General features: G+C 42.8%; 1 protein-coding gene and 1 pseudogene across 1 annotated transcript; both read right to left on the minus strand.

Annotated features, from left to right (window-relative positions):
- Positions 1-1,235: 1,235 nt before the first annotated feature.
- LOC135541499 (tumor suppressor candidate 2-like) lies at positions 1,236-6,147 on the minus strand. Its single transcript, XM_064967816.1, has 4 exons — positions 5,991-6,147; positions 3,764-4,051; positions 2,816-2,936; positions 1,236-2,480 (listed from the first exon to the last, which is right to left on the minus strand). Exons 2-4 carry the CDS (start codon positions 3,916-3,918, stop codon positions 2,415-2,417), a joined length of 342 nt encoding a protein of 113 aa, XP_064823888.1. The 5' UTR covers positions 3,919-4,051; positions 5,991-6,147; the 3' UTR covers positions 1,236-2,414.
- A 152-nt stretch (positions 6,148-6,299) lies between these two features.
- Positions 6,300-25,364, minus strand: LOC135541485 (ras association domain-containing protein 1-like; annotated as a pseudogene).
- Between the last annotated feature and the right edge of the window lie 222 nt (positions 25,365-25,586).

The following is a 25,586-nucleotide window of genomic DNA, read 5'->3' on the forward strand; positions in this document are numbered from 1 at the left end:
CGTTTATATACTGAACAAAAATAAATGCAGCAATTTCAAAGATTTTACTGAGTTACAGTTCATATAAGGAAATCAGTCCATTGAAATAAATTAATTAGGCCCTAATCTATGGATTTCACATGACTGTGCAAGGGTGCAGCCATGGGTGGGCTTTGGAGGGCATAGGCCCACCCACTTGGCAGCCAGGCCCATTCACTGGGGAGCCAGGCCCAGTCAATGAGAATTTGTTTTCCCCCACAAAGGGGCTTTACGACAGACAGAAATACTCCTCAGCACACCCACACCCCACCTCAGATGATCCTGCAGGTGAAGAAGCCGGATGTGGAGGTCCTGGGCTGAAATGGTTGCACGTGGTCTGCTGTTTGGAAGTACTGCCAAATTCTCTATTACGATAGTGGAGGCAGCTCATGGTAGAGAAATTAACATTCAATTCATCATTGGCATTGTGTTGTGACAAACCTGCACATTTTAAAGTGACCGTTTGCCCCTAGCACAAGGTGCACCTGTGTAATGATCATGCGGTTTTGTCAGCTTCTTTATATGTCACACCTGTCAGGTGGTTAGATTATCTTGGTAAAGGAGAAATGCTCACATTTGTGCACAGAACGAAAGAAATAAGCTTTTTGTGCATATGGAACTTTTTGGGGATTTTTTATTTAAACTCATGAAACATGGGACCAACACTTTACATGTTGGGTTTATTTTTGTTCATTGTATGAGAAATCAGTGTTTGAGGACCGTGTTGGGTGCACATGTGCCCAGGGAGACAGCAACCTTGCCTTAGGTCCAGCTCTGACTTGACTCCTTTGGGTTGGCGAGCCCAAGCGGATTATTATGTTCAGATGGTGACGGAAACAAATGTATAAGAAACTACAAACAGGCATACCTAAACTAAAGAGACATCAAAACGAAAGGCTTCATGGCCACCAAACCAACCCAGCAGCCTCATGGCTCTCAAGCTGGGACACTGACTATTGACCAACTGAATTGGCAGCACCTGATGTGCTTATCAACCAGGCTCAACACCTGGACAAGGTTGCTGCTGCCCCCTGGCGGGGGAATGGAGTGTGGAAGTGAGCTGTAGTGTGCTGTCTAAACTAAGTAACCTATTCCATAACACTATCCATGAACACAGATATGGGGAGAAGAGAACACAGAAATTCCACAGTTGAAAGAGGGAGACATCAGTTTGTGTAATGGTATGTAGAAGACAAAGGGACCACGACCCAACTGGATACATTTTGAGTTGTAATTAAAAATAATGCCATTATAACAGTTAAAATAAATTAACAGTGAAATGTAATTGCGCTAAAGCAGTGAAGGAACAGAGGACTTTCCCAGGGGGACTAAAGTTCGTGCTTCTCTGTACATGTGTCTGAGGCCTGGGCCCGTGCTAAAAAAAAAGCAATTCACTAGGATTGCTGAGCTAGGATCAGACCCCAGCCCGTCCCCCGTCCCTTTAATGTCAATGTGATTCACTAAGATGATCTCAAAGGTTAAAACTGATTCTAGATCAGCGCATACTCAAACATTTCATAAAGCCCTGGTCTTGACACCACGATCACCACAGCCAGTCAAACATTACAACACGTCACATTAAGATAAGCTTAGATCACATTGGCCACCAATTGTCTAGCTCCATCATGGGGAAATGAGAAGCAGAGCCATCGTCCCGCATGGTGGAAATTATATCAAGCCACGGTGTTTTTTTGTTTTACTTGTAAACATAAAATGTGCATTAAATATTCCTATATCTCTGACCTCAGGATATGGCCCTAATAGCTGAAGCCCTATCATTACTCTGGAAGCTCTGAAGACTGAACAGGTATCGGAAAATCTCACCCCTTAATGCGTACAGATGGTAAATTAACTCTCTAGGGCAGGGTTTAAAGATATAGGATTGCCGGCCTAACTTAACAGCCCATGGTTCAACTCAAATTGTCCCATTACATTCTTCTTACAAAGTACAATGGATCCTCCTACCAGAGCACACTGCTGCTGTGAGACAGGCAGACAAGCTGTCGTCACACTTCATTCCATATCCACTAACACACATACTGTATATATTGAATAGGTTGAGGGTATCGTGAGCAATAACTATGTCTTCAGCCATCTTAACTGACGTGTTTCACAGATCATCGACGGTCTCCGTAAGTGGCCAGGTACTACTTTGTGTAACGTGACTGCACACAGGCCACACTTTACAGAGTCCATATGCAGGGGCTCAACACAATCATGTGTTTAGACAGCCTGTCTATCATCACAGGTCAGGGCTCCGGCCAAACATCATCACAGGGAGACCACGGTGGTTTAGAGGGCTTCAGGGTAAAGTATAGGTGGAGAGGGAAACAGGGGGACGGAGTTGACACATTGGCTAGTCTGAGTCTGGTCTCAAAACGTGGCTCCAGGCTTCATCAAACCTCACAGAGAACGACAGGGAAATCCACATGGATGCAGGGGTGCTCTAGCTTTATGGTTCCCTATATGGAAAAAAAAACAAAAGAGACAGAATGATGAACACAACTAAAACTAAAGCACATGATCATTCATTAGTTAACTAAACATTCAGATGTGAGATCAGGATATTGGATATCGCCATATCGGATATACTGGTGTGGGGGTGGGACAATTTTCATCATGCATACTAGGGGGGTGTCCAATAGAGTTTCTATTGGAGAAATTCAGATTGGAAGCAAACAGGTACTTCCCTGTTTCACCCTTTTGGTTGCTAGCAAATACACCCCTGAATGTTGTATTCCAAATGGGGGCCATTACCTGACAGAGGGGGCCGTTACCTGACAGAGGGGGCCGTTACCTGAGGTATGAGGTTTTTCTGGATCTTCTTCAGTTTGGCCCTCTTGCGGCCGTTCTTCGTCACAACCGTCTCCTCATAGAACTCGTGGGCGAGGTCTCCATCCTCGTCAAAGTACAGGGAGCTGAAAGCAGATAAGACATAAGGGTTACTGCTGGGTGTGGTCTAGTCTGATTAATCAGGCTGTAATACACAATTAATTGGTATATACAGCCTTGGACTAATTCCTGCAAAATTGTGTAGCCACAAAATATCCACAGGAAAGTATTGCTTATCACAACTTTTTAGAGAGGCGGGTTGAGTCGGTTCAGTACCAAGAAAAGTTTTTTTATATTCAATATTCTGTTCTCTCATCAATAGCTATTGAACCAAGCATTCCATGACAATGAACAGTTGTACAGTCTGAATTAGGGGAGGATGGAGAACAAATAGACACCTTTTTTGTATGCCAATTTCAATTGGTCTCCATCCTCCCAATTCAGAAAATATAAAATGTTCATTGTCATGGCATGCTTGGAGAACCAAATATCCAACATAAAACCAAATTTACTTTGGTGCTGAACCGAGCCATACACCTACTGGCTCTCTCAAAAGTTGAGTAAACAATACTTTCCTGTAGATATTTGGTCAAATTTCAAGCAGCTGAAGATCAAACCACAGACAACCAGTAGAGTAAGTTTAAAATGTAATTTTATTCAACATTCTTTCTTGTAAGGAACATTTTAATTATTTTGCAAGCATTAGTTTGAGGCTGTATATACCAATTAATTGTGTTACAGCGTGATTAATCAGACTAGGTGTTCTCCACAGATACACTATCCGTTTTAGAACGCCTACTCATTCAAGGGTTTTTCTATTTTAGAATACGTCTGACGTAACAAAATGTGGAAAAAGTCAAGGGGTCTGAATACTTTCCAAATGCACTATAGGTACTTATGATGCTGTATTTACCTTTGTCTGGTAAACACGTAGGGTGTCGCCCTTTGGAAACTTCGGAGCCTCGCCAGCGACTGTTCGTCGACTCCCTCTTTGGTTGGATCACCATCAACACTGCCTGAACCAGCAAAAGGCCAATAACCCTTGGTTTTGGAGCCACTACCTCCCATCTTCAACTGTAGGACATTATTTTCTTGGCCAGACTGCACCCAGGAGATGTAGCTAGTTGGTGCTCGATGAAGGTGTTGACAGTTCGAGACAGGGACGTTGTTAATCAAGTAGAAGACAATAGCTAGCTAGAATCTAAAGGAATTACAGAGAAAGGAAGTTACTAGAAGCTAGATATGGATGAATGGTGACAAACATTTCCCTGGCAGCGCTGGTTTTGCTAGAGATCACATTACCTGCCGTCTTAGCTATGTTGACATCTTTTGCTAGCTAGCTAGCCATTTGTGACTATTTAGCATGAGTTAGTGGTCTTTCACCTAGTATTCTATACTCAAGCAATAAGGCCAGATGGGGTGTGGTATGTGGCCAATATACCATGACTAAGGGCTGTTCAAGATCACATCCAGGTACTCTGTTGCGTTACAGCCCTTAGCCGTGGTATATTGGCCATATACACCACAGACCCCCAAGGTGCTTTATTGCTATTATAAACTGGTTGCCAACGAAATTAGAACAGTAAAAATAAATGTCATGCCCATGGTATGCGGTCTGTTATACAACAGGTGCTTCTAATCCTGAATGCTCATTGGTTAAAACCACTTTCCAGCCGGTGTCTATTCCACAAATTACCATCGGCTAAATCTGACGTTAAAATGCCCATGCCATGTGACTACGCAATCCACTGTCTCATCAACCCAGCCGGGCAATATATAAAGTTGATCTCCACTATAAAAAGCATCTAGACATTCTCACATTTATGGGCTCCTGAGTGGCACAGCAGTTTAAGACACTGCATCTCAGTGCTAGAGGCATCACTACAGATCCTGGTTCGATTCCAGGCTGTATCACAACCCGATGTGATTGGGAGTCCCAGCTTTCCCATTGTTATGGGAATGTCAAGAGTCGGGATGAGACACAGCATTTCTCAGCCAGTAGAAATCATGAATCAGATGGTATTGTTTTTACGGATATATACAAAGAAATGTCAATTGAAAAAAGCTACAACGAAACAAAGTACAGCTAGTTTACACTTTCCAGCTTCAGTTTGAAGTGATTGTGTTAGTTGCGTTGTTGCCTAGCTCCTATCAAGTACAGTGATGTGGAGAGAGCACATTTTCTATGCCAGGCGAAATCACGTCTCATTTGCTCATTGCTATGGATGTAGCCAAATCAATGTCACTAAAAAGCTGCTTAAACAAATGCAGCTACTGTTGTTATTCTGGCTGCACTGTTTGGCGTGACTAAGTTAGCCATAGTTGGCTAGCCAGCAAGCAAGGGATAAGAACGTTGCCAGCCAGTATGGTAATGGCACATTTAGAACGAAAGACTGGGTCGCGTCCATAGATACAGAACAAAAAGACTGAACGACTGGGTCCAAACACCAGCTTCTCAGTCATCACTTAATTATAAAACTTGGTGGTTCAGCTCTGAATGCTAATTGGCTGACAACCATGGTATATCAGACCGTAGACCACGGGCATGACAACATTTATTTTTACTGTTCTAATTACGTTTGTAACTAATTTATAATAGCAATGAGGCACCTTGGGGGTATGTGGTATATGGCCAACATACCACGGCTAAGCGCTGTATCCAGGCATTCCGTGTTGCGTCGTGATTCAGAACAACCGTTAGCCGTGGTATATTGGCCATATAAACACACACCCTCGTGCCTTATTGCTTAAATATACCACGGCCGATCAGCATTCAGGCCTCGAAACAGCCAGTTTTTTTTTAAACATAGCAAACGAGCATGGTAGGATTGAGGCTGGCGTTAGTTTCCCAAACCAATATAGCTTAGCTAGCTGTTTACATCAACGACGTCCTGTCATCATCCGTAGCTATCTAGCCGACAACTCACGTATAACTGTTCTGTTAAATAGCAGCATGTCATATCTGAAACAGGTTGAAGTATTGAGCTTGGCAGAACATTCCAGCGTGTCTGAGGCTGTGATATGCTAGTTGTAGCTAAGGCCCTTCAGAATATCAGATAGCTAGCTACAAAACGCCATACGTGCTGTCACGTTTCCATTTGATTGTTACATGCTTGAAAGCGCATTCACTATCGCCATACCCAGAGTAATTTCAGCGTGATGTCGATTGAAATCTAGGAAGTGGCAACTTCCTTTGACGACGAATGCCTTCAAAACACAAACAGCTCTCTCACGCTGAAAAAGCGAGACACAGCTTTCAGCCTCTCCCTCACTTCCGTCAAATGGAGGGAATGTACCTGCGTCACTTCCAGTCTATTTTTTGATTACTTTCCTTGTTGGGAAGGAAAGGAGATGAGGAAAAAGAGCAGATAAGCAAAATAGTCTACTCTAAAGTGGGTGATGTAACGTAAGTCAAAGTAACAACACTGATAACAAAATAAATATTCAATGACTTATCTTTTTATTATTGGAAATATGAACACTGCAAAATAGATTTCTTTCCTTAGATATGTCATTCCCATAATAAAACATGCATGACACTGGCTAATTAAAAGTTTAAAGGATTTATCTGAGTAATTTTGACAAATGGCTTCCCAGAAAGCTGGGCCATGTGCAGTAGGAAGAAAATGATTTTTTAAACAGGGAGAGACCTAAACTGTCCCTGTAAGAACACAGAATTTTGTTTTGATTGTAATACATTTTTGCTACAGTATGCACTACTGAACACAGCCCTGGTCAAAAACGGTTGTCAAGTTTCATCACACGTCTCTAAACTAAGATAGAAATCTACAGATTGGCATGTCAGACGCATTCAATGATCCCTTTATTAACAAGGGGAATTATTGGAGTAACAACAGCTCAATACAATTAAATCTTCAGTTATTGCAACCTCCCCCAACATCTGAGCAGCAGAATACATTTTCCCAGTGGAAAAACTCCAGTTCTCCAGTTAAGCCGTGTCCATACCAGGACATCTCCTGGGTGTCCAGTCAATGACGTTATCGTCGGTCCTCACTCCTCAGACAACTTCTTCCAGTCATTCACAAAAGTGCCCAATCCAGGCCTCACAACACCCATAGTAGTAGCCCACATGTTTGCTCTAAATGTCTCTACCATCTCTCCTAGCTTACACTACTATGTCCCTGGGCTAACTCATCTACAAATAACGACCCATTATTATTTGTAGATCAGTCCGTCAGTCACAATTTACCCATGATACATTACAATGTTGATCCTCACGAACACGGCCAAAGTCTGTCTCAAGGACATGTTCATGATTGATCTCCGACTTCCTGTCTCTCCCCCTATCTAACCCCCTTTGGCCGTAGTTGCCATCAACAGCTGCAGAGGTTGTTGTGCTGTGCTCTATCCGCTACATCAAGGACAGCTCTAAAGACCTTTGAACAGATGGCATATTGTGTACCATGCTCCTGGTGGCTGCTGGTCAATAGTGTGCATGCCTCTCCACCATGATGCCATTACATCACATCAGCCTGGGGTGGTGATGTTGGCCATTGCCTCCTTCACCCTGTCCCTGCACAGAGCGTAGCAGAGTAATTACTCTGTCAACACTTTACAATACACTTCATTTTCAGTATTGCGCATATGAGAGCCCTCTTTGTGTATTTTTTGGACAGAGAAATATATTTTATTTCTATGGCTTTGAAGATGACTCACATTGACCTCCCCAGTCTCATTCTCTTTCAACACCAGACTGAGGACGATCTCACTAGGTCCGGCACACAGACGCAGGTGGAGCGGCCGCTCGTCATCAGACAGCTTACGGAGGTATACTAGAAAAGTAAAACAAAGAGAGATACATAGCCATAATATGACCTTTGAACAGTCTCTATTCCTTTGATACTTTTTTGAGTTGAATGTTTACTGTTCATTTTTGATTGTTTATTTACATTTTGGCAATGTAAACATGTTTCCCATGCAAATAAATAAATAAGAGAAAGAGAGAGAGAGAGGACATGTTCATACATTGTGTTGAAATGATTTGAGCACATTCATGACAGTGCTTTTAGGTTATATTGCCTATGGACACTCACTCTGGTTTTGACGTTCACTTCACTCAAACAGGGCGAATTTGGCCGGGTTGTCCACCACAGTGAACTTGTTGAGCAGGGCCTCTATGACCTCTCGTACCTGTGTCCGGGAGCCTATGTGCAGGTGTTTGGCTGTATCTTTGGGGAGGTAGAAAGAGGTCCGGCACTTCATTCCCCCATCCAGCTGCCCCGATTCCTGTGGTGAAGACGCCTTCCAAGGGGGTGGGAGTGACATGGGACGAGTCAGCTTAAAAAGGACCCTGATGAAGCCAGTGTGTGATCCGTCTCAGTTCTGAAAAAAGGATACAGGAACATAAGTCCTTAGATGGATTGTCAATGGTCATGTCAATACAGTGTGAACATAACGTGACTGGGGAACTCATACACTGAACAAAAATATGAATGCAACATTTAAAGTGTTGTCCCTATGTTTCATGAGATGAAATAAAAGATCCCAGAAATGTCCCGTACGCACAAAAAGCTTATTTCTCTCAAATTTTGTACGCAAATGTGTTTACATCCCTCTTAGTGAGTATTTCTCCTTTTCCAATATAATCCCTCCACCTGACAGGTGTGGCATATCAAGAAGCTGATTAAACAGCATGATCATTACACAGGTGTACCTTGTGCTGGGGACAATAAATGACCACTCTAGCTATTTTGTCACACAACACAATGCCCCAGATTGGCATGCTTACTGCAGGAATGTGCAATTGGCATGCTTACTGCAGGAATGTGCACCATAGCAGTTTCAACACAAACTGTCATACAGTCAATTAGTATTTGGTAGCATTGCCTTTAAATTGTTTAACTTTGGTCAAACGTTTCGGGTAGCCTTCCACAAGCTTCCCACAATAAGTTGGGTGAATTTTGGCCCATTCTTCCTGACAGAGCTGGTGTAACTGAGTCAGGTTTGTACTTCCTGACTGATGTCTTGAGATGTTGCTTCAATATATCCACATAACGGCACCGCAGTACCTCCAGGCTCTGATCAGGCCCTACACCCAAACAAGGGCGCTGCGTTCATCCACCTCTGGCCTGCTCGCCTCCCTACCACTGAGGAAGTACAGTTCCCGCTCAGCCCAGTCAAAACTGTTCGCTGCTCTGGCCCCCCAATGGTGGAACAAACTCCCTCACGACGCCAGGACAGCGGAGTCAATCACCACCTTCCGGAGACACCTGAAACCCCACCTCTTCAAGGAATACCTAGGATAGGATAAAGCAATCCTTCTCACCCCCCTTAAATGATTTAGATGCACTATTGTAAAGTGGCTGTTCCACTGATGTCAGAAGGTGAATTCACCAATTTGTAAGTCGCTCTGGATAAGAGCGTCTGCTAAATGACTTAAATGTAATGTAAATGTACCTCATGATGCCATCTATTTTGTGAAGTGCACCAGTCCCTCCTGCAACAAAGCACCCTCACAACATGATGCTGCCACTCCAGTGCTTCACAGTTGGGATGGTGTTCTTTGGCTTGCAAGCATCCCCCTTTTCCCTCCAAACATAATGGTCATTATGGCCAAACAATTCTATTTTTGTTTCATCAGGCAAGAGGACATTTCTCCAAAAAGTGTGATCTTTGTCCTCATGTGCAGTTGCAAACCATAGTCTGGATTTTTTCTGGTGGTTTTTAAGCAGTGCCTTCTTCCTTGCTCAGCGGCCTTTCAGGTTATGTCGAGATAGGACTCGTTTTACTGTGGATATAGATACATTTGTACCTGTTTCCTTCAGCATCTTCACAAGGTTCTGTGCTATGGTTCTGGGATTGATTTGCACTTTTCGCACCAAAGTACATTCATCTGTAGGAGACAGAATGCGTCTCCTTCCTGAGCGGTATGACGGCTGTGTGGTCCCATGGTGTTTATACTTGCGTACTATTGTTTGTACAGATGAACGTGGTACCTTCGGGCATTTGGAAATTGCTCCCAAGGATGAACCAGACCTGTGGAGGTCTACAATTTTTTTTCTGAGGTCTTGGAGGATTTCTTTTGATTTTCCAATGATGTCAAGCAAAGAGGTAGAACTCCAATTATGTCAATTATCCTATCAGAAGCTTCTAAAGCCATGACAACATTTTCTGGAATTTTTCAAGCTGTTTAAAAGCACTTAATGTATGTAACTTCTGACGCACTGGAATTATGATACAGTGAATTATAAAAGTGAAATAATCTGTCTGTCTGTGTCACGACTTCGGCTGAGGTCGGCTCCTCTCCTTGTTCGGGCAGCGTTTGTCGGTAGAAGTTACCGGCTTTCTAGTCATCACCGATCCATGTTTCCTTTTTCCTTTTGTTTTGTCTTAATTACACACACCTGATTTCTATTCCCTTATTATGTTCCTTATTTAACCTCTGGTCGATGTTTTGCGTTACCGTGTGTGTTGAGGGTTCTCTCTATACGTGATGTTTCCTTGGAGATATTCCGTTTTTTTGTATTAATATTTCTAATAAAGACTTTTGTGGTTTTCCTCAAACCTGTGTCCTGCGCCTGACTCAGACAACGAACCCAGCACATTGTTACAGTCTAAACAATTGTTGTAAAAATTACGTGTCATGCACAAAGGAGATGTGCTAACCGACTTGCCAAAACTATAGCTTGTTAACAAGAAATTTGTTGAAAAACAAGTTTTAATGACTCCAACCTAAGTGTATGTAAACTTCCAACTTCAACTGTATATGTTCATTAAAAGTAGTTAAACCTACCCCACAGTTTGTCATTATACAAGAAGCAAACATAACATGGTATCAGATTGGTAGTCGCTATGATGAGACAGGAAAGAAAGGAGTAACTGCAAATTTCTGTGACGAAAATGGAACTTTCTACCACAAGTCAAGTGACGTAAGTAGTTAAAGATGCTAGCTTGCAAGAGCGATGGCAACGAGCGGCAGCAGCGAGAGCGAGGCTGCATTGGAATCTGTTGACAAGCAAGTTGATGAGCAACATACCGAAGTAAGAGAAATTGACACTGTATCTGTTTCCCGTCATAGATAGACTTAGTCCTCCTACTCCTATGCAGTAGGAGGTGGTGAGAGAGCATGGCGCCGACAGAGATGGTTCGAGCTTCGAGTTCTTAGGAAACTATGCATTATTTTTTAAATGTATTATTTCTTACATTGTTACCCCAAGAAATCTTATTACATACAGCCGGGAAGAACTATTGGATATAAGAGCAACATCAAATTACCAACATTACGATCAAGAATACGACTTTCCCAAAGCGGATCCTCTGTTCGAACTATCATAGTTGAAGTGTACCTGAAGTGTACCTATGATGAAAATTACAGGCCTCTCTCATCTTTTTAAGTGGGAGAACTTGCACAATTGGTGGCTGACTAAATACTTTCTTGCCCCACTGTATGTAGCAGGCGAAACCTCGAGGACAAACCATTCAGATTTTTTTTTGAGGTCACTCTCTTTTCAATGGGTTTTCATTGGGAATCCAGATTTCTAAGGGACCTTCTTGCAGTTCCTACCGCTTCCACTGGATGTCACCAGTCTTTAGAAATGGGTTGAGGTTTTTCCTTTGTGTAATGAAGAAGTAGCCCTGTTCAAAACAAGGGTCACTTCAAGTGTACTGTTAGATGGAGGCAGGTGACCAGAAAGGTAGCGTCAGTTTGTTTTCTTCCTGTATTGAACACAGATCATCCAGTCTTCAATTTTATAAATTATTTACTTTAAAAAATACCTAAAGTTACATTACAAAAGTAGTTTGAAAAGTGTACAGGTAACTTTTGAGATATTTTGTAGTCACGTTACGCAAGTTGGAACCGGTGTTTTTCTGGATCAAACTCGCCAAATTATTGGACATTTTGGATATATGTCGACGGAATTAATCGAACAAAAGGACCATTTGTGATGTTTATGGGACATATTGGAGTGCCAACAAAAGAAGCTCGTCAAAGGCATGATTTATGGCTTTTGGCCAGGTGGGACGCTAGTGTCCCACATATCCCAGAGAGGTTTTAATTGACCCCCCCATAAACGTAACATTTACATTTACATTTAAGTCATTTAGCAGACGCTCTTATCCAGAGCGACTTACAAATTGGAGCTGTTTTTCTCCCAATTTTTCAGTTTTTGATTAGTTAAAAAAGTTTGAAATATCCAATAAATGTCATTCCACTTCATGATTGTGTCCCACTTGTTGTTGATTCTTCACAAAAAAATACAGTTTTATATCTTTATGTTTGAAGCCTGAAATGTGGCAAAAGGTCGTAAAGTTCAAGGGGGCCGAATACTTTCGCAAGGCACTGTATATTTTTAATGTGAATCACATTATTATTTGGCATACCCCCGACAGCATTGGGAATACTTGGCCTAGACAATCTGGAAAAAGCTCATCCAGAGGTGGTGCTCGTAGTGTCAGGGGACTTTAATATAGGGAAACTTAAATCCATTTTACCTCATTTCTACCAGCATGTTAAATGTGCAACCAGAAGGAAAAAGCTATAGACCACCTTTACTCTACACACAGAGATGTGTACAAAGCTCTTCCTCACCCGTCATTTGGCAAATCTGACCATAATTCTATCCTCCTGATTCCTGCTTAGAAGCAAAAACTAAAGCAGGAAGCACCAGTGACTCGGTCAATAAAGATGTGGTCAGATGAAGCAGATGCTAAGCTACAGGACTGTTTTGGTAGCACAGACTGGAAAATATTTAGGGATTTTTCCGATGTCATTGAGGAGTACATCACATCAGTCACTGGTATCATCAATATGTGCATCGATGATGTCATCCCCACAGTACGTACATACCCCAACCAGAAGCCATGGATTACAGACAACATTTGCAATGAGCTAAAGGGTAGAGCTGCCGCTTTCAGAGCGGGACTCTAATCGGGAAGCTTACAAGAAATCCCGCTATGCCCTCTGACGAACCATCAAACAGGCAAATACAGGACTAAGATCGAATCGTATAACACTGGCTCCGACGCTCGTCGGATGTGGTAGGGCTTGAAAACTATTACAGACTACAAAGGAAACCCCAGACGCGTGCTTCCCAGTGAAGATTACTTCTATGCTCGCTTCGAGGCAAGTAACACTGAAACATGCATGAGAGCATCAGCTGTTCTGGTCAACTGCGTGATCATGCTCTCTTTAGCCAGTGTTTATTTATTTCACTTTCACTTAACCAGGTAGGCTGCAACTGCCACCTGGCCAAGATAAAGCAAAGCCGTTCGACACATACAACAACACAGAGTTACACATGGAATAAACAAACATACAATCAATAATACAATAGAAAAATCTATATACAGCATGTGCAAATGAGGTAGGATAAGAGAGGTAAGGCAATAAATAGGCCATGGTGACAAAGTAATTACAAAATAGCAATTAAACCCTGTAATGGTAGGGTGTGCAGAAGATGAATGTGCAAGTAGAGATGGGGTGCAAAGGTGCAAGATAAATAAATACAGTATGGGGATGAGGTAGATTGGATGGGCTATTTACAGATGAGCTATGTGCAGTGATCTGTGAGCTGCTCTGACAGCTGGTGGTTAAAGCTAGTGAGGGAGGGAGCTTCAGAGATCTTTGCAGTTTGTTCCAGTCATTGGCAGCAGAGTAAGAACTTTAAAAAGGTCAACATTCACAAGGCCGCTGGGCCAGACGGAATACCAGGATGTGTACTCCAAACATGCGCTGACCAACTGGCAAGTGTCTTCACTGGCATTTTCAACCTCCTCCCTGTCTAAATCTGTAATACCAACATATTTCAAGCAGACCACCATAGTCCCCGTGACCAAGAATACTAAGGTAACATGTCTAAATGGCTACCGACCTGTAACACTCACATCTGTAGCCATGAAGTGCTTTGAAAGGCTGATCATGGATCACATCAACACCATTATCCCAGAAACCCTAGACCCACTCCAATTTGCACACCACCCCAACAGATCCACAGATTATGAAATCTCTATTGCACTCCACACTGCGTTTTCACACCTGGACAAAAGGAACACCTATGTGAGAATGCTATTAATTGTCTACAGCTCAGCATTCAACACCATAGTACCCGGGGACGAAACACCTGCCTCTGCAACTGGATCCAGGACTTCCTGACGGGCCACTCCATGTGGTAAGGGTAGGTAACAACACATCCACCACGTTGATCCTTAACATGGGGCCCCTCAGGGTTGCGTGCCCAGTCCCCTCCTGTACTCCCTGTTCACTCATGACTGCATGGCCAGGCACGACTCCAACACCATCATTAAGATTGCAAATGACACAACAGTGGTAGGCCTGATCACCGACAATGATGAGACAGCCTATAGGGAGGAGGTCAGAGACCTGGCCGTGTGGTGTCAGGACAACAACCTCTCCCTCAACGTGAACAAGACAAAGGAGATGATTGTGGACTACAGGAATTGGAGGACCGAGCATGCTCCCATTCTCATCGACGGGGCTGTAGTGGAAAAGGTTGAGAGCTTCAAGTTCATTGATGTCCACATCAACAACAAACTATCATGGTCCAAACACACCAAGACAGTCATGAAGAGGGCACGACAAAGCCTATTCCCCCGCAGGAGACTGAAAAGATTTGGCATGGGTCCTCAGTTCCTCAAAAAGTTCTACAGCTGCACCATCGAGAGCATCCGTACTGGTTGCATCACTGCCTGGTATGGCAACGGCTTGGTATCATGAACGTCTATAGCAGGTGGTGTCAGATGAAGGCCCTAAAAAATGCCAGCCACCCTAGTCATAGACTGTTCTCTCTACTACCGCATCGCAAGCGGTACCAGAGTGCCAAGTCTAGGTCTAAAATACTTCTTATCAGCTTCTACCCCAAGCCATAAGACTCATGAATAGCTTATCAAATGGCTAACCAGACAATTTGCAACCCTCCCCCCCTCTTTACACTGCTGCTACCCTCTGTTTATAATCTATGCATAGTCACTTTAACTCTACCTACTTGTACCCCTGCACCGGTACCCCCTGTATATAGCCTCGCTATTGTTATTTTACTGCTGCTCTTTAATTATTTGTTACTTTTATTTTACATTTTTTACTTATCTATTTTTTACTTAATACGTATTTTTCTGAAAACTGCATTGTTGGTTAAGGGCTTGTAAGTAAGCATTTCACTGTAAGTTGAAAATCACTGTTGTGTGCGGCACATGTGACGAATACATTTTGATTTGAAAAACAAATTCTTATATACAATGACAGCCTACCCCTAACCAGGACGACGTTGGGCCAATTGTGAGCCGCCCTATGAGACTCCCAATCACGGCCGGTTGTGATACAGCCTAGAATCGAACCAGGGTCTGTCGTGATGCCTCTAGCACTGAGATGCAGTGCATCGGACTGCTGCGCCATTTGGGAGGTTACTTACCACATCCACATTAGTATCTGTCTTCAGAAACATCCGTTTGGTCGGTAGTGAGGAGCCTTATATCTGTGATGCAATCCAACTGGATAAACGGTCGACATTGGTAGTGACAGGTGTCACATGAGCCGAATACAACGGATGTAGACCTTACAGTGAAATGCTTACTTACAAACCCTTAACCAACAATGCTTTAAGAAGTAAAAAAGAAAAACGTGTTGAGTAAAAAATTAATAGAAAATAAAAGTAACAAATAATTCAACAGCAGCAGTAAAATAACAATAGCAAGGCTATATACAGTACAGAGTCAATGTGCGGGGGCACCGGTAGGTCGAGGTAATTGAGGTAATATGTGCATGTACGTAGAGTTAAAGTGACTATGCATAAATAATAAACAGAGAGTAGCAGCAACGTAAAAAAGGGGTCTGGGTAGCCCTTTGATTAGCTGTTCAGGAGTCTTATGGCTTGGGGGTAGAAGCTGTTAAGAAGCCTTTTGGACCTTGACTTGGCGCTCCAGGAACAGCTTGCCGTGCAGTAGCAGAGATAACAGTCTGACTAGGGTGGCTGGCGTCTTTGACAATTTTTCATTATCATTGAGAGTGTCATTGTTGTCAGCAGCAGCAGAGCAGATATACAGTGTGGCAAAAAAGTATTTAGTCAGCCACCAATTATGCAAGTTCTCCCACTTAAAAAGATGAGAGAGGCCTGTAATTTTCTTCATAGGTACACTTCAACTACGACAGACAAAATGAGAAAAAAAATCCAGAAAATCACATTGTAGGATTTTTAATGAATTTATTTGCAAATTATGGTGGAAAATAAGTATTTGGTCAATAACAAAAGTTTTTCTCAATAATTTGTTATACCCTTTGTTGGCAATGACAGAGGTCAAACGTTTTCTGTAAGTCTTCACAAGGTTTTCACACACTGTTGCTGGTATTTTGGCCCATTTCTCCATGCAGATCTCCTCTAGAGCAGTGATGTTTTGGGGCTGTTGCTGGGCAACACAGACTTTCAACTCCATCCAAAGATTTTCTATGGGGTGGAGATCTGGAGACTGGCTAGGCCACTCCAGGACCTTGAAATGCTTCTTACGAAGCCACTCCTTCATTGCCCGGGCAGTGTGTTTGGTATCATTGTCATGCTGAAAGACCCAGCCACGTTTCATCTTCAATGCCCTTGCTGATGGAAGGAGGTTTTCACTCAAAATCTCACGATACATGGCCTCATTCATTCTTTCCTTTACACAGATCAGTCGTCCTGGTCCCTTTGCAGAAAAACAGCCCCAAAGCATGATGTTTCCACCCCCATGCTTCACAGTAGGTATGGTGTTCTTTGGATGCAACTCAGCATTTTTTGTCCTCCAAACACGTCAAGTTGAGTTTTTACCAAACGTTATATTTTGGTTTGATCTGACCATATGACATTCTCCCAATCTTCTTGTCGGATCATCCAAATGCTCTCTAGCCAACTTCAGATGGGCCTGGACATGTACTGGCTTAAGCAGGGGGACATGTCTGGCACTGCAGTATTTGAGTCCCTGGCGGCGTAGTGTGTTACTGATGGTAGGCTTTGTTACTTTGGTCCCAGCTCTTTGCAGGTCATTCACTAGGTCCCCCTGTGTGGTTCTGGGATTTTTGCTCACCATTCTTGTGATCATTTTGACCCCACGGGGTGAGATCTTGCGTGGAGCCCCAGATCGAGGGAGATTATCAGTGGTCTTGTATGTCTTCCATTTCCTAATAATTGCTCCCACAGTTGATTTCTTCAAACCAAGCTGATTACCTATTGCAGATTCAGTCTTCCCAGCCTGGTGCAGGTCTACAATTTTGTTTCTGGTGTCCTTTGACAGCTCTTTGGTCTTGGCCATAGTGGAGTTTGGAGTGTGACTGTTTGAGGTTGTGGACAGGTGTCTTTTATACTGATAAGTTCAAACAGGTGCCATTAATACAGGTAACGAGTGGAGGACAGAGGATCCTCTTAAAGAAGAAGTTACAGGTCTGTGAGAGCCAGACATCTTGCTTGTTTGTAGGTGACCAAATACTTAGTTTCCACCATAATTTGCAAATAAATTCATAGAAAATCCTACAATGTGATTTTCTGGATTTGTTTTTCTCATTTTGTCTGTCATAGTTGAAGTGTACCTATGATGAAAATTACAGGCCTCATCTTTTTAAGTGGGAGAACTTGCACAATTGGTGACTGACTAAATACCTTTTTTCCCCACTGTAGGTCTTCACTGCCCTCTGCTGTTGATTCTGTCCATCACATCAACTATGAATGAGTCTCATCCCACAGCCACCATGAGTCTGGCAAGCAAGTCTAATGAATTAGTGGCTTTGGATAAACATACTTTATAGTATTCAGCCGCATACTATCTACACATATTTAACTCTCATGAGCCCAATAGAGACAAATAGCAATGGTGTCTTTTTTGGCACAATCTCTGTCATGGTTTGTTGGATAAAGCCTAAGGAGAAAATGAATGGCGTTTTTGGAGGGTTTTTGGATAAACACAGAAAATAAGTTGTGTGGTAAACACAGGCTTAGGATATCGTATATATTTTGTTCTGAGATAATCTTTATCAATTTATGTCACTTTTTGTTCATTTTGAAGCATGTGGACAACGGGTGGGTCTAATCCTGAATTCTGATTGGTTAAAAGCGCATTCCAGCAGGTGTCTATTCCACAAGACTAAATCTATGATGTTAAAATGTGTATTTACTTTGTTTCCTCTGACTGCGCAATCTGTTGTCTCATCAGCCCATCCAGGCAATTTATAAACTTGATATCCGCTATTATTGATCATTTTTAGACCTTATAGCAAGAACCACAGCCATCAGAAGCTAACCAGCTAATTAGCTACTTAGTCATTGTTAGCCACTGCTGGCGGCATTTACCTTCTGCACAGGTACCAGCCTTTAAAAAAAATATATATATCTCTAGTTTCAGAGTTCGTTTTGTTAGGTGACCTAAACTGGGATATGCTTAACACCCAAGCAGTCCTACAATCTAAGCTAGATGCCCTCAATCTCACACAAATCATTAAGGAACCCACCAGGTACGACCCAAAATCTGTAAACATGGACACCCTCATAGACATTATCCTGACCAACTTGCCCTCCAAATACACCTCCGCTGTTTTCAATCAGGATCTCAGTGATCACTGCCTCATTGCCTGTATCCACTATGGATCCGTGGTCAAACGACCACTGCTCATCACTGTCAAACGCTCCCTAAAACGCTTCTGCGAGCAGGCCTTTCCAATCGACCTGGCCCGGGTACCCTGGAAGGATATTGACCTCATCCCGTCAGTCAAGGATGCCTGGTCATTCATTAAAAAGTAATTTCCTCACCATCTTAGATAAGCATGCCCTGTTCAAAAAATGCAGAACTAAGAACAGATATAGCCCTTGATTCACTCCAGACCTGACTGCCCTTGACCAGCACAAAAACATACTGTGGTGGACTGCCATAGCATCGAATAGTCCCCACGATATGCAACTGTTCAGGGAAGTCAGGAACCAATACATGAAGTTAGTCAGGAAAGCAAAGGCTGGCTTTTTCAAGCAGAAATTTGCATCCTGTAGCTCTAACTCCAAAACGTTTTGGGACACTAAAGTCCATGGAGAACAAGAGCACCTCCTCCGAGCTGCCCACTGTACTGAGGCTAGGCAACATGGTCACCACTGATAAATCCATGAAAATCAAAAATTTCAAGAAGCATTTCTCAACGGCTGGCCATGCCTTCCTCTTGGCTACTCCAACCCCGGCCAACAGCTCCCCCCCCCCACAGCTACTCGCCCCAGCCTCCCCAGCTTCTCCTTCACCCATATCCAGACAGCAGATGTTCTGAAAGAGCTAAAAAACCTGGACCAGTACAAATCAGCTGGGCTAGACAATCTGGACCCTCTCTTTCTAAAACTATCCACCGCCATTGTTGCAACCCTTAATACCAGCCTGTTCAACTTCTCTTTCGTATCGTCCGAGATCCCTAAAGATTGGAAAGCTGCCGCGGTCATCCCCCTCTTCAAAGGGGGTGACACCCTAGACCCAAACTGTTACAGACCTATATCCATCCTGCCCATCTAAAGTCTTCGAAAGCCAACTTAATAAACAGATCACTGACAATTTTGAATCCCACTGTACCTTCTCAGCTGTGCAATCCGGCTTCCGAGCCAGTCACGGGTGCACCTCAGCCACGCTCAAGGTACTAAACGATATCATAACCGCTATCGATAAAAGACCGTTCTGTGCAGCCGTCTTCATCGAGCTGGCCAAGGCTTTCGACTCTGTCAATCACTGTATTCTTATCAGCAGACTCAATAGCCTGGGATTTTCTGACAACTGCCTCGCCTGGTTCACCAACAGACAGACAGACAGAGTTCAGTGTGTCAAATCGGAGGGCATGTTGTCCGAACCTCTGGAAATCTCTGTGGGTACCACAGGGTTAAATTCTCGGGTAGACTCTTTTCTCTGTATACATCAATGATGTCGCTCTTGCTGCGGGCGATTCCCTGATCCACCTCTACGCAGAAGACACCATTCTGTATACTTCTGGCCCTTCCTTGGACACTGTGCTAACTAACCTCTAAACGAGCTTCAATGCCATACAACACTCCTTCCGTGGCCTCCAACTGCTCTTAAACGCTAGTAAAATCAATTGCATGCTTTTCAACCGTTCGCTGCCCGCACCCGCCCGCCCGACTAGCATCACCACCCTGGACGGTTCCGACCTAGAATAGGTGGACAACTATAAATACCTAGGTGTCTGGCTAGAGACTGTAAACTCTCCTTCCAGACTCATATTAAACATCTCCAATCCAAAATCAAATCTAGAATTGGCTTTCTATTTCGCAACAAAGCCTCCTTCACTCACACCACCAAACTTGTCATGAACCGGCTCAAAGCCCGTAACAAAAGGGAGACAACGTGGAGATAAGGAGTAACAAAGCATATATTTATTAAATCAGGAGTCAGGATGAGAGAGCAGGCAGCGTTCCTCAGACAGTCGAAATCATGAATCAGCTGGCATCATTTTTTTATGGATATTTACAAATAAATGTTGATTGAAAAAAGGTGTGCAGCTAGTTTGCAGTATTTCCAGCTTCAGTTGGAAGTGATTGTGTTGGCTAGCTCCTCTTGAACAACAGTGACCTGACGAGAGAGCATATTTTCTATGCCAGGTGAAATCGCGCCTCATTAGTGTAACAGGGTTATATTGGTGATTCCCCTTGTCACTTTATTGTTAAACCAATGAGTTTTTGGTTTGAGTTTGTCTTGACTTCACCTTCTCAACATGGCATCTTATTGGCTGGTTTGCGTAGCTTGCTTACGAGGGGGGATGTTCCAGTTAGAATCGTCCCAGTGAACAATCACCAAACCAGCGGTAAATTGTTGGTTGCAAAGCACTGTACATCAAAAGTGATTTTTATACTCTCAAGTGATGATTTAAATGTACAATTTGTATCAAATTGTTTGTAAATGTTATTCGAACATCACATATAAGATGCAGCGGTTTTTGGAGAATATTTGTTGTGCATTTTGTTGTAAAGAATTCCCGCCAGTACTAGCTAGCAACTTACTTTGTCTGGTGGGGGGGGGGGGTTCATATATTTTGTACAGTGCGTGAGTGCAGAGTTGGATGGTGAGACGTGCATTGCATGACGTGCAATTTTGTGCCGTTCCTATCAGGTACATTGTTAAAGATATTATATTGTATATTGTAATTGTATTATTTTGGTAACTAGCCCAGTGAACAAGCACCAAACCAGCGTGCGTGAGTGCAGAGTTGGATGGTGAGATGTGCATTGCATGACGTGCAATTTTGTGCCGTTCCTATCAGAATAAAGCTACATGACTGGTGCTACATGTTGGAGTTCCGTGTCGATGACTGATTGTACACAACGCAAGAAGAGTACTGTTACAGTAGCTCATTGTTATGGATGTAGCCAAATAAATGTCACTAGAAAACTGCTTAAACAAATGCAGCTACTCTTGTTATTCTGGCTGCACTGTTTGATGTGACTAAATTATCCATAGTTGGCTAGCCAGCAAGCAAGAGATAAGAACGTTACCAGCCAGTATGGCAATGGAACATGTAGAACAAACATCTGGGTTGCGTCCATAGATATAGAACAAAAAGGCTGAACGACCGAGTCAAGTTTTTGGGAACCGAACCGATAGAACGAATGACTAGCCGGTTTGGGTAGCAAACTTAGATTTGTGTTGGGACTATATATTTTGCAAACATGAAATAGTATGAATAAATTCATAAAAATAAAGTTCATGAAAATATGTTAATCATTATTTGAATATGTTGGTAAGCCGTTGAATAAAAGTGATAATGCCTTGAAGCCAATGTTTGGAGGATATGTTGGCACGGTTTGCCGGCCCTCGTCTTTGTCTCGGGTCTAACAACACCTGTGCCAATATATCCTCCAAACACCAGCTTCTCGGGCATTATTACTTAAATAAAAAACACAAAGGCTTCATAATTCCTAAAGGTCATGTTAACTGACTGATATTATCTCATAACAAAAACGTAGGATCTCCTCATTTCTGTGTTTATTACAAATCCCTATTCATTCCCCCAAACAATTCCCATAGGGATGGCTGAACGAACCAGAGGTAACTAATTTCCGGGTTTTATGATTACAAGCTATTTTTTTATATTTTCTTTTAAATTAAAAATGTAACCTTTTATTTAACTAGGCAAGTCAGTTAAGAACAACTTCTTATTTACAATGACGGCCTACCAAAAGGCAAAAGGTCTCCTGTGGGACAACAAAATAGCAAAGCTAGTGAGCTCTATCCCAAATGGATTACTAGACTATACACCCTTGTGGAGATCTGAGAAGACTTGATTGCTATAAGAAACATTGTGAAACTTCCCCCAGCCTATCAGAGGGCAAGGGGGAGCTATTACAATTTTTACATTTACATTTGAGTCATTTAGCAGACACTCTTATCCAGAGAGACTTAAAGTTAGTGCATTCGTCTTAAGAAAGCTTAAGATACCACATGTGACATCTTCTCTGGTCTCCACAAGTGCATAGGGTCTAGGGGCCCACTTGGGATTGGCCATATATTTTTGATGGCCGTTGCAGTTTCCTTCTTCACTTAAAATACACAACACAGAAAAACATGCAGTCCAAAGGTTATTTTAGAAGACGAGAATGTTCCCATGCTCCTGCTATCCCCTATGCTCAAAAAACACCAGGTTTTCTGCTGATAGGGTTGTGCTCTGGGACAAGCTCTCACCTGATTGAATGAGAAAACAAATCCAAAAAGCAGGCTGTTTGTCTCATGGAGTAGTTCACATATTTGAGAAATAATCGACTTCATCTAAAGATTAGTCTGATTAATTATCTTTATTAAAATACAATAAGACAGATCTGATTCCCAATCAATAAACATCCTATTGGGAGGAGTACACAGTATATGGGAGAAATATTATTTTAAGGCTCTATCACACTATAGGAAAAAGAGATTGCTTCAGAAAACATGCTCACACGCTTATTTATTCCTGCTTGTGTGAATGTCTGACTCTCAACTCTCACACAAATTGACATGCTGCACACACGCATATACACTGAGAATAACAAATATTAAGAATACCTTCTCTTTCCATGACATAGACTAATCAGGTGAATCAAGGTGAAAGCTATGATCCCTTACCGATGTAACTGGTTAAATAAACTTAAAATCAGTGTAGATGAAGGGGGAGACCAGTTAAAGAAGTATTTTTAAGCCTTGAGACCATTGAGACATGGATTGCGTAGGTGTGCCATTCAGAGGGTGAATGGGCAAGACCAAATATTTAAGTTCCTTTTGAACAGGTATGGTAGTAGATGCCAGGTGCACATATTTGTGTCAAGAACTGCAACACTGCTGGGTTTTTCACACTCAACAGTTTTCCGTGTGTATCAAGAATGGTCCACCACCCGAAGGACATCCAGCCAACTTTGACACAACTGTGGGAAGAATTGGAGTCAACATGGGCCAGCATCCCTGTGGAACACTTTCGACACCTTGCAGAGTCCATGCCCCAATTAATTGAGGCTGTTCTGATTGGTGTACTCAGTGTATATACCCACAAACCAACACACATACAGTGATCGCATGCACGCGCACACACACACACACACACACACACACACTGGGTTGGATACTTACTCGCACAGCTCAGGCTCTGTTTGTAAAGGCCTTAGATGAATTCTCCACACAGGTCGCACCATGTGATCTGGGTGTAGCTGCAAGGCTGGAAGTCATGTCCCGTTCCCACCCTGCCCTGTGAACAACGAGGGCCCCTCAACTCTCACACTGTCCTCCACCAGCTGGACCACCTGGCTGGACCTCTGGGAATCTCTCACCTGCCTGGGAGTCAGGGGTGCTGCTGGGGGCGGAGTGGCTGGTGGTTCCGGTGCCAGCTCAATGCGATCATTTAGGCTGAGATCTTTCAGCTCAATCAGCTCACACTTGGAGATCCCGTTGACCCATGCAAAAAGCTGGGCAATGGCCTGTGGGGACTCACTGCCCATGGTTAGCATGGACTACACCTACACCTGGTCCATGCAGCGAACCTAGTCTCGCTGTTATTAATCCGTCCACGGACCATCGCAGCCTCCGTATTTTAAGCCTTGATCATGTCAGATGATGTCTATCTTGCAGAGAAAGTGTTGGCTGTGAAGCTATCTTCGGCGTGATGAGCAGTGTGCCAGAACAGGTGTCAGCTGAACAACATCTGTTCTTGGAGTCCTCTTCAGGCTCTGTCACAGACCAGCCAGGCTTTCTAAATCAGATGGAATTTTAAAAATAAATCTTTCTACAGGAGTTCTTTAATCACAATCAGACTTCATCACATCCCAGTATCCTGACTGCTGTCTATACCTGGAACAGAAAGACAGAAGATGAACCAGCTGACTGCACTCATTCCTTTCACCATGCCATTCACAGACTTCATTTTCATCCACCAAAACTAGAGAAAGATTTAAATTCTGTTTAACAGTTCAACAGCAAGAAAAGTAGTTGATAGAATACAGCTGGCTCTGGCTACATATGAAATATAGCCTACAAATGGAAAAAATTTGATTAATATTTGTTGGCCAAAACCAGGATTCATAAAATTATATATAAAATGTGGGACAAGTTGACTAGTTTAATCTTGCACGAGAGCACAGCAGAGAGCATAGCTTTCACGTGACAGCGAATGAGGAAGATAATTCAGACATTCAATGGAAACTTTTGACATGACAGAAACATGACAGGCCACCTGTATTCATGTGACTGTTGGGAAAGAGGCACTCAGCGGGGATTGACATGAGGAAAAAATGATCCATGACTATACAGACTGTAGACAAAAAGGCACTATTCTACTAGGGAATGCATACAATTGAGAGGTTGAATGACAATTGCCTATCTATTGCTATTCCAAGCATGTGCAGTATGCTCATTTAGGCTATAACTCCTGGAATAGAATAAAGGATTTCCTTCACTCTGAATTGAAAGTGATATATCTTAGCTAAAAGAGCAGCCCTGACAAAGGTCGACCCCCTAGCTGTGACCAAGTCAAGTGCAACTATAATATTTTTGATATTAGGAATGCAGTTGTTGGAGTTGGAACGATTGTGTCCCCTATAGCGTAATGTATTGACAAGAATAAGAACAGGCGCTGCACGGTCAAACCTCGCCAACTGGGCCACCGCTACGTGTAGCTCAGCAACAACTATCCACATTGGTTACAAATTAGTTACACAGACTCGACCATGTTTAACCGTTTTTAAAAAAATCTATAGGATAAAAAGGAAAGCCTATAGTGTATATTGGTGTTAAATTGTAATTTACCATTGGAGATGTTATTGAGGTCATCACATCGTTTCTTTAAACGCAATTTCACACTAGGCTATAGATATATATACATTCCAGAACATCACTATTCTCGATGACAATGCTAATAACGACCAGTTAACCACCCGTTTTAATCCGATGGCTACCCAGTTTTAGTGACACCGCGCGCGACCCACCATGATGCACCACAAACGTTACGTTCGTAAAAGATGATTTTGGAAGTCTGCTCACCTCTCTTTGTGTTCACCTCCTCATCATTGGTTACGTATTAGGGTAGTTTTTTTCTCCCCCTAAAACTGTCAATCTCATCAATGTTTGCGCATGCACACTGTCGTCGAGAGATTACTGATGCCGAATCCGGTCCTGTTTCATATCGTTCCCCACTCATCCGTTTACCCGGATAGCTTCTTCTCCATCAAACAGAGCAGAATATTTCTACATTTACTACTTCCAAAGGGTACAAATTCCTGTAAGTTTTTTTTAAATGTAATTGTTCACATGAAACA

This window comes from Oncorhynchus masou, chromosome 6 (genome assembly GCF_036934945.1).
Source record: "Oncorhynchus masou masou isolate Uvic2021 chromosome 6, UVic_Omas_1.1, whole genome shotgun sequence".
Lineage (NCBI taxonomy): Eukaryota > Metazoa > Chordata > Actinopteri > Salmoniformes > Salmonidae > Oncorhynchus > Oncorhynchus masou.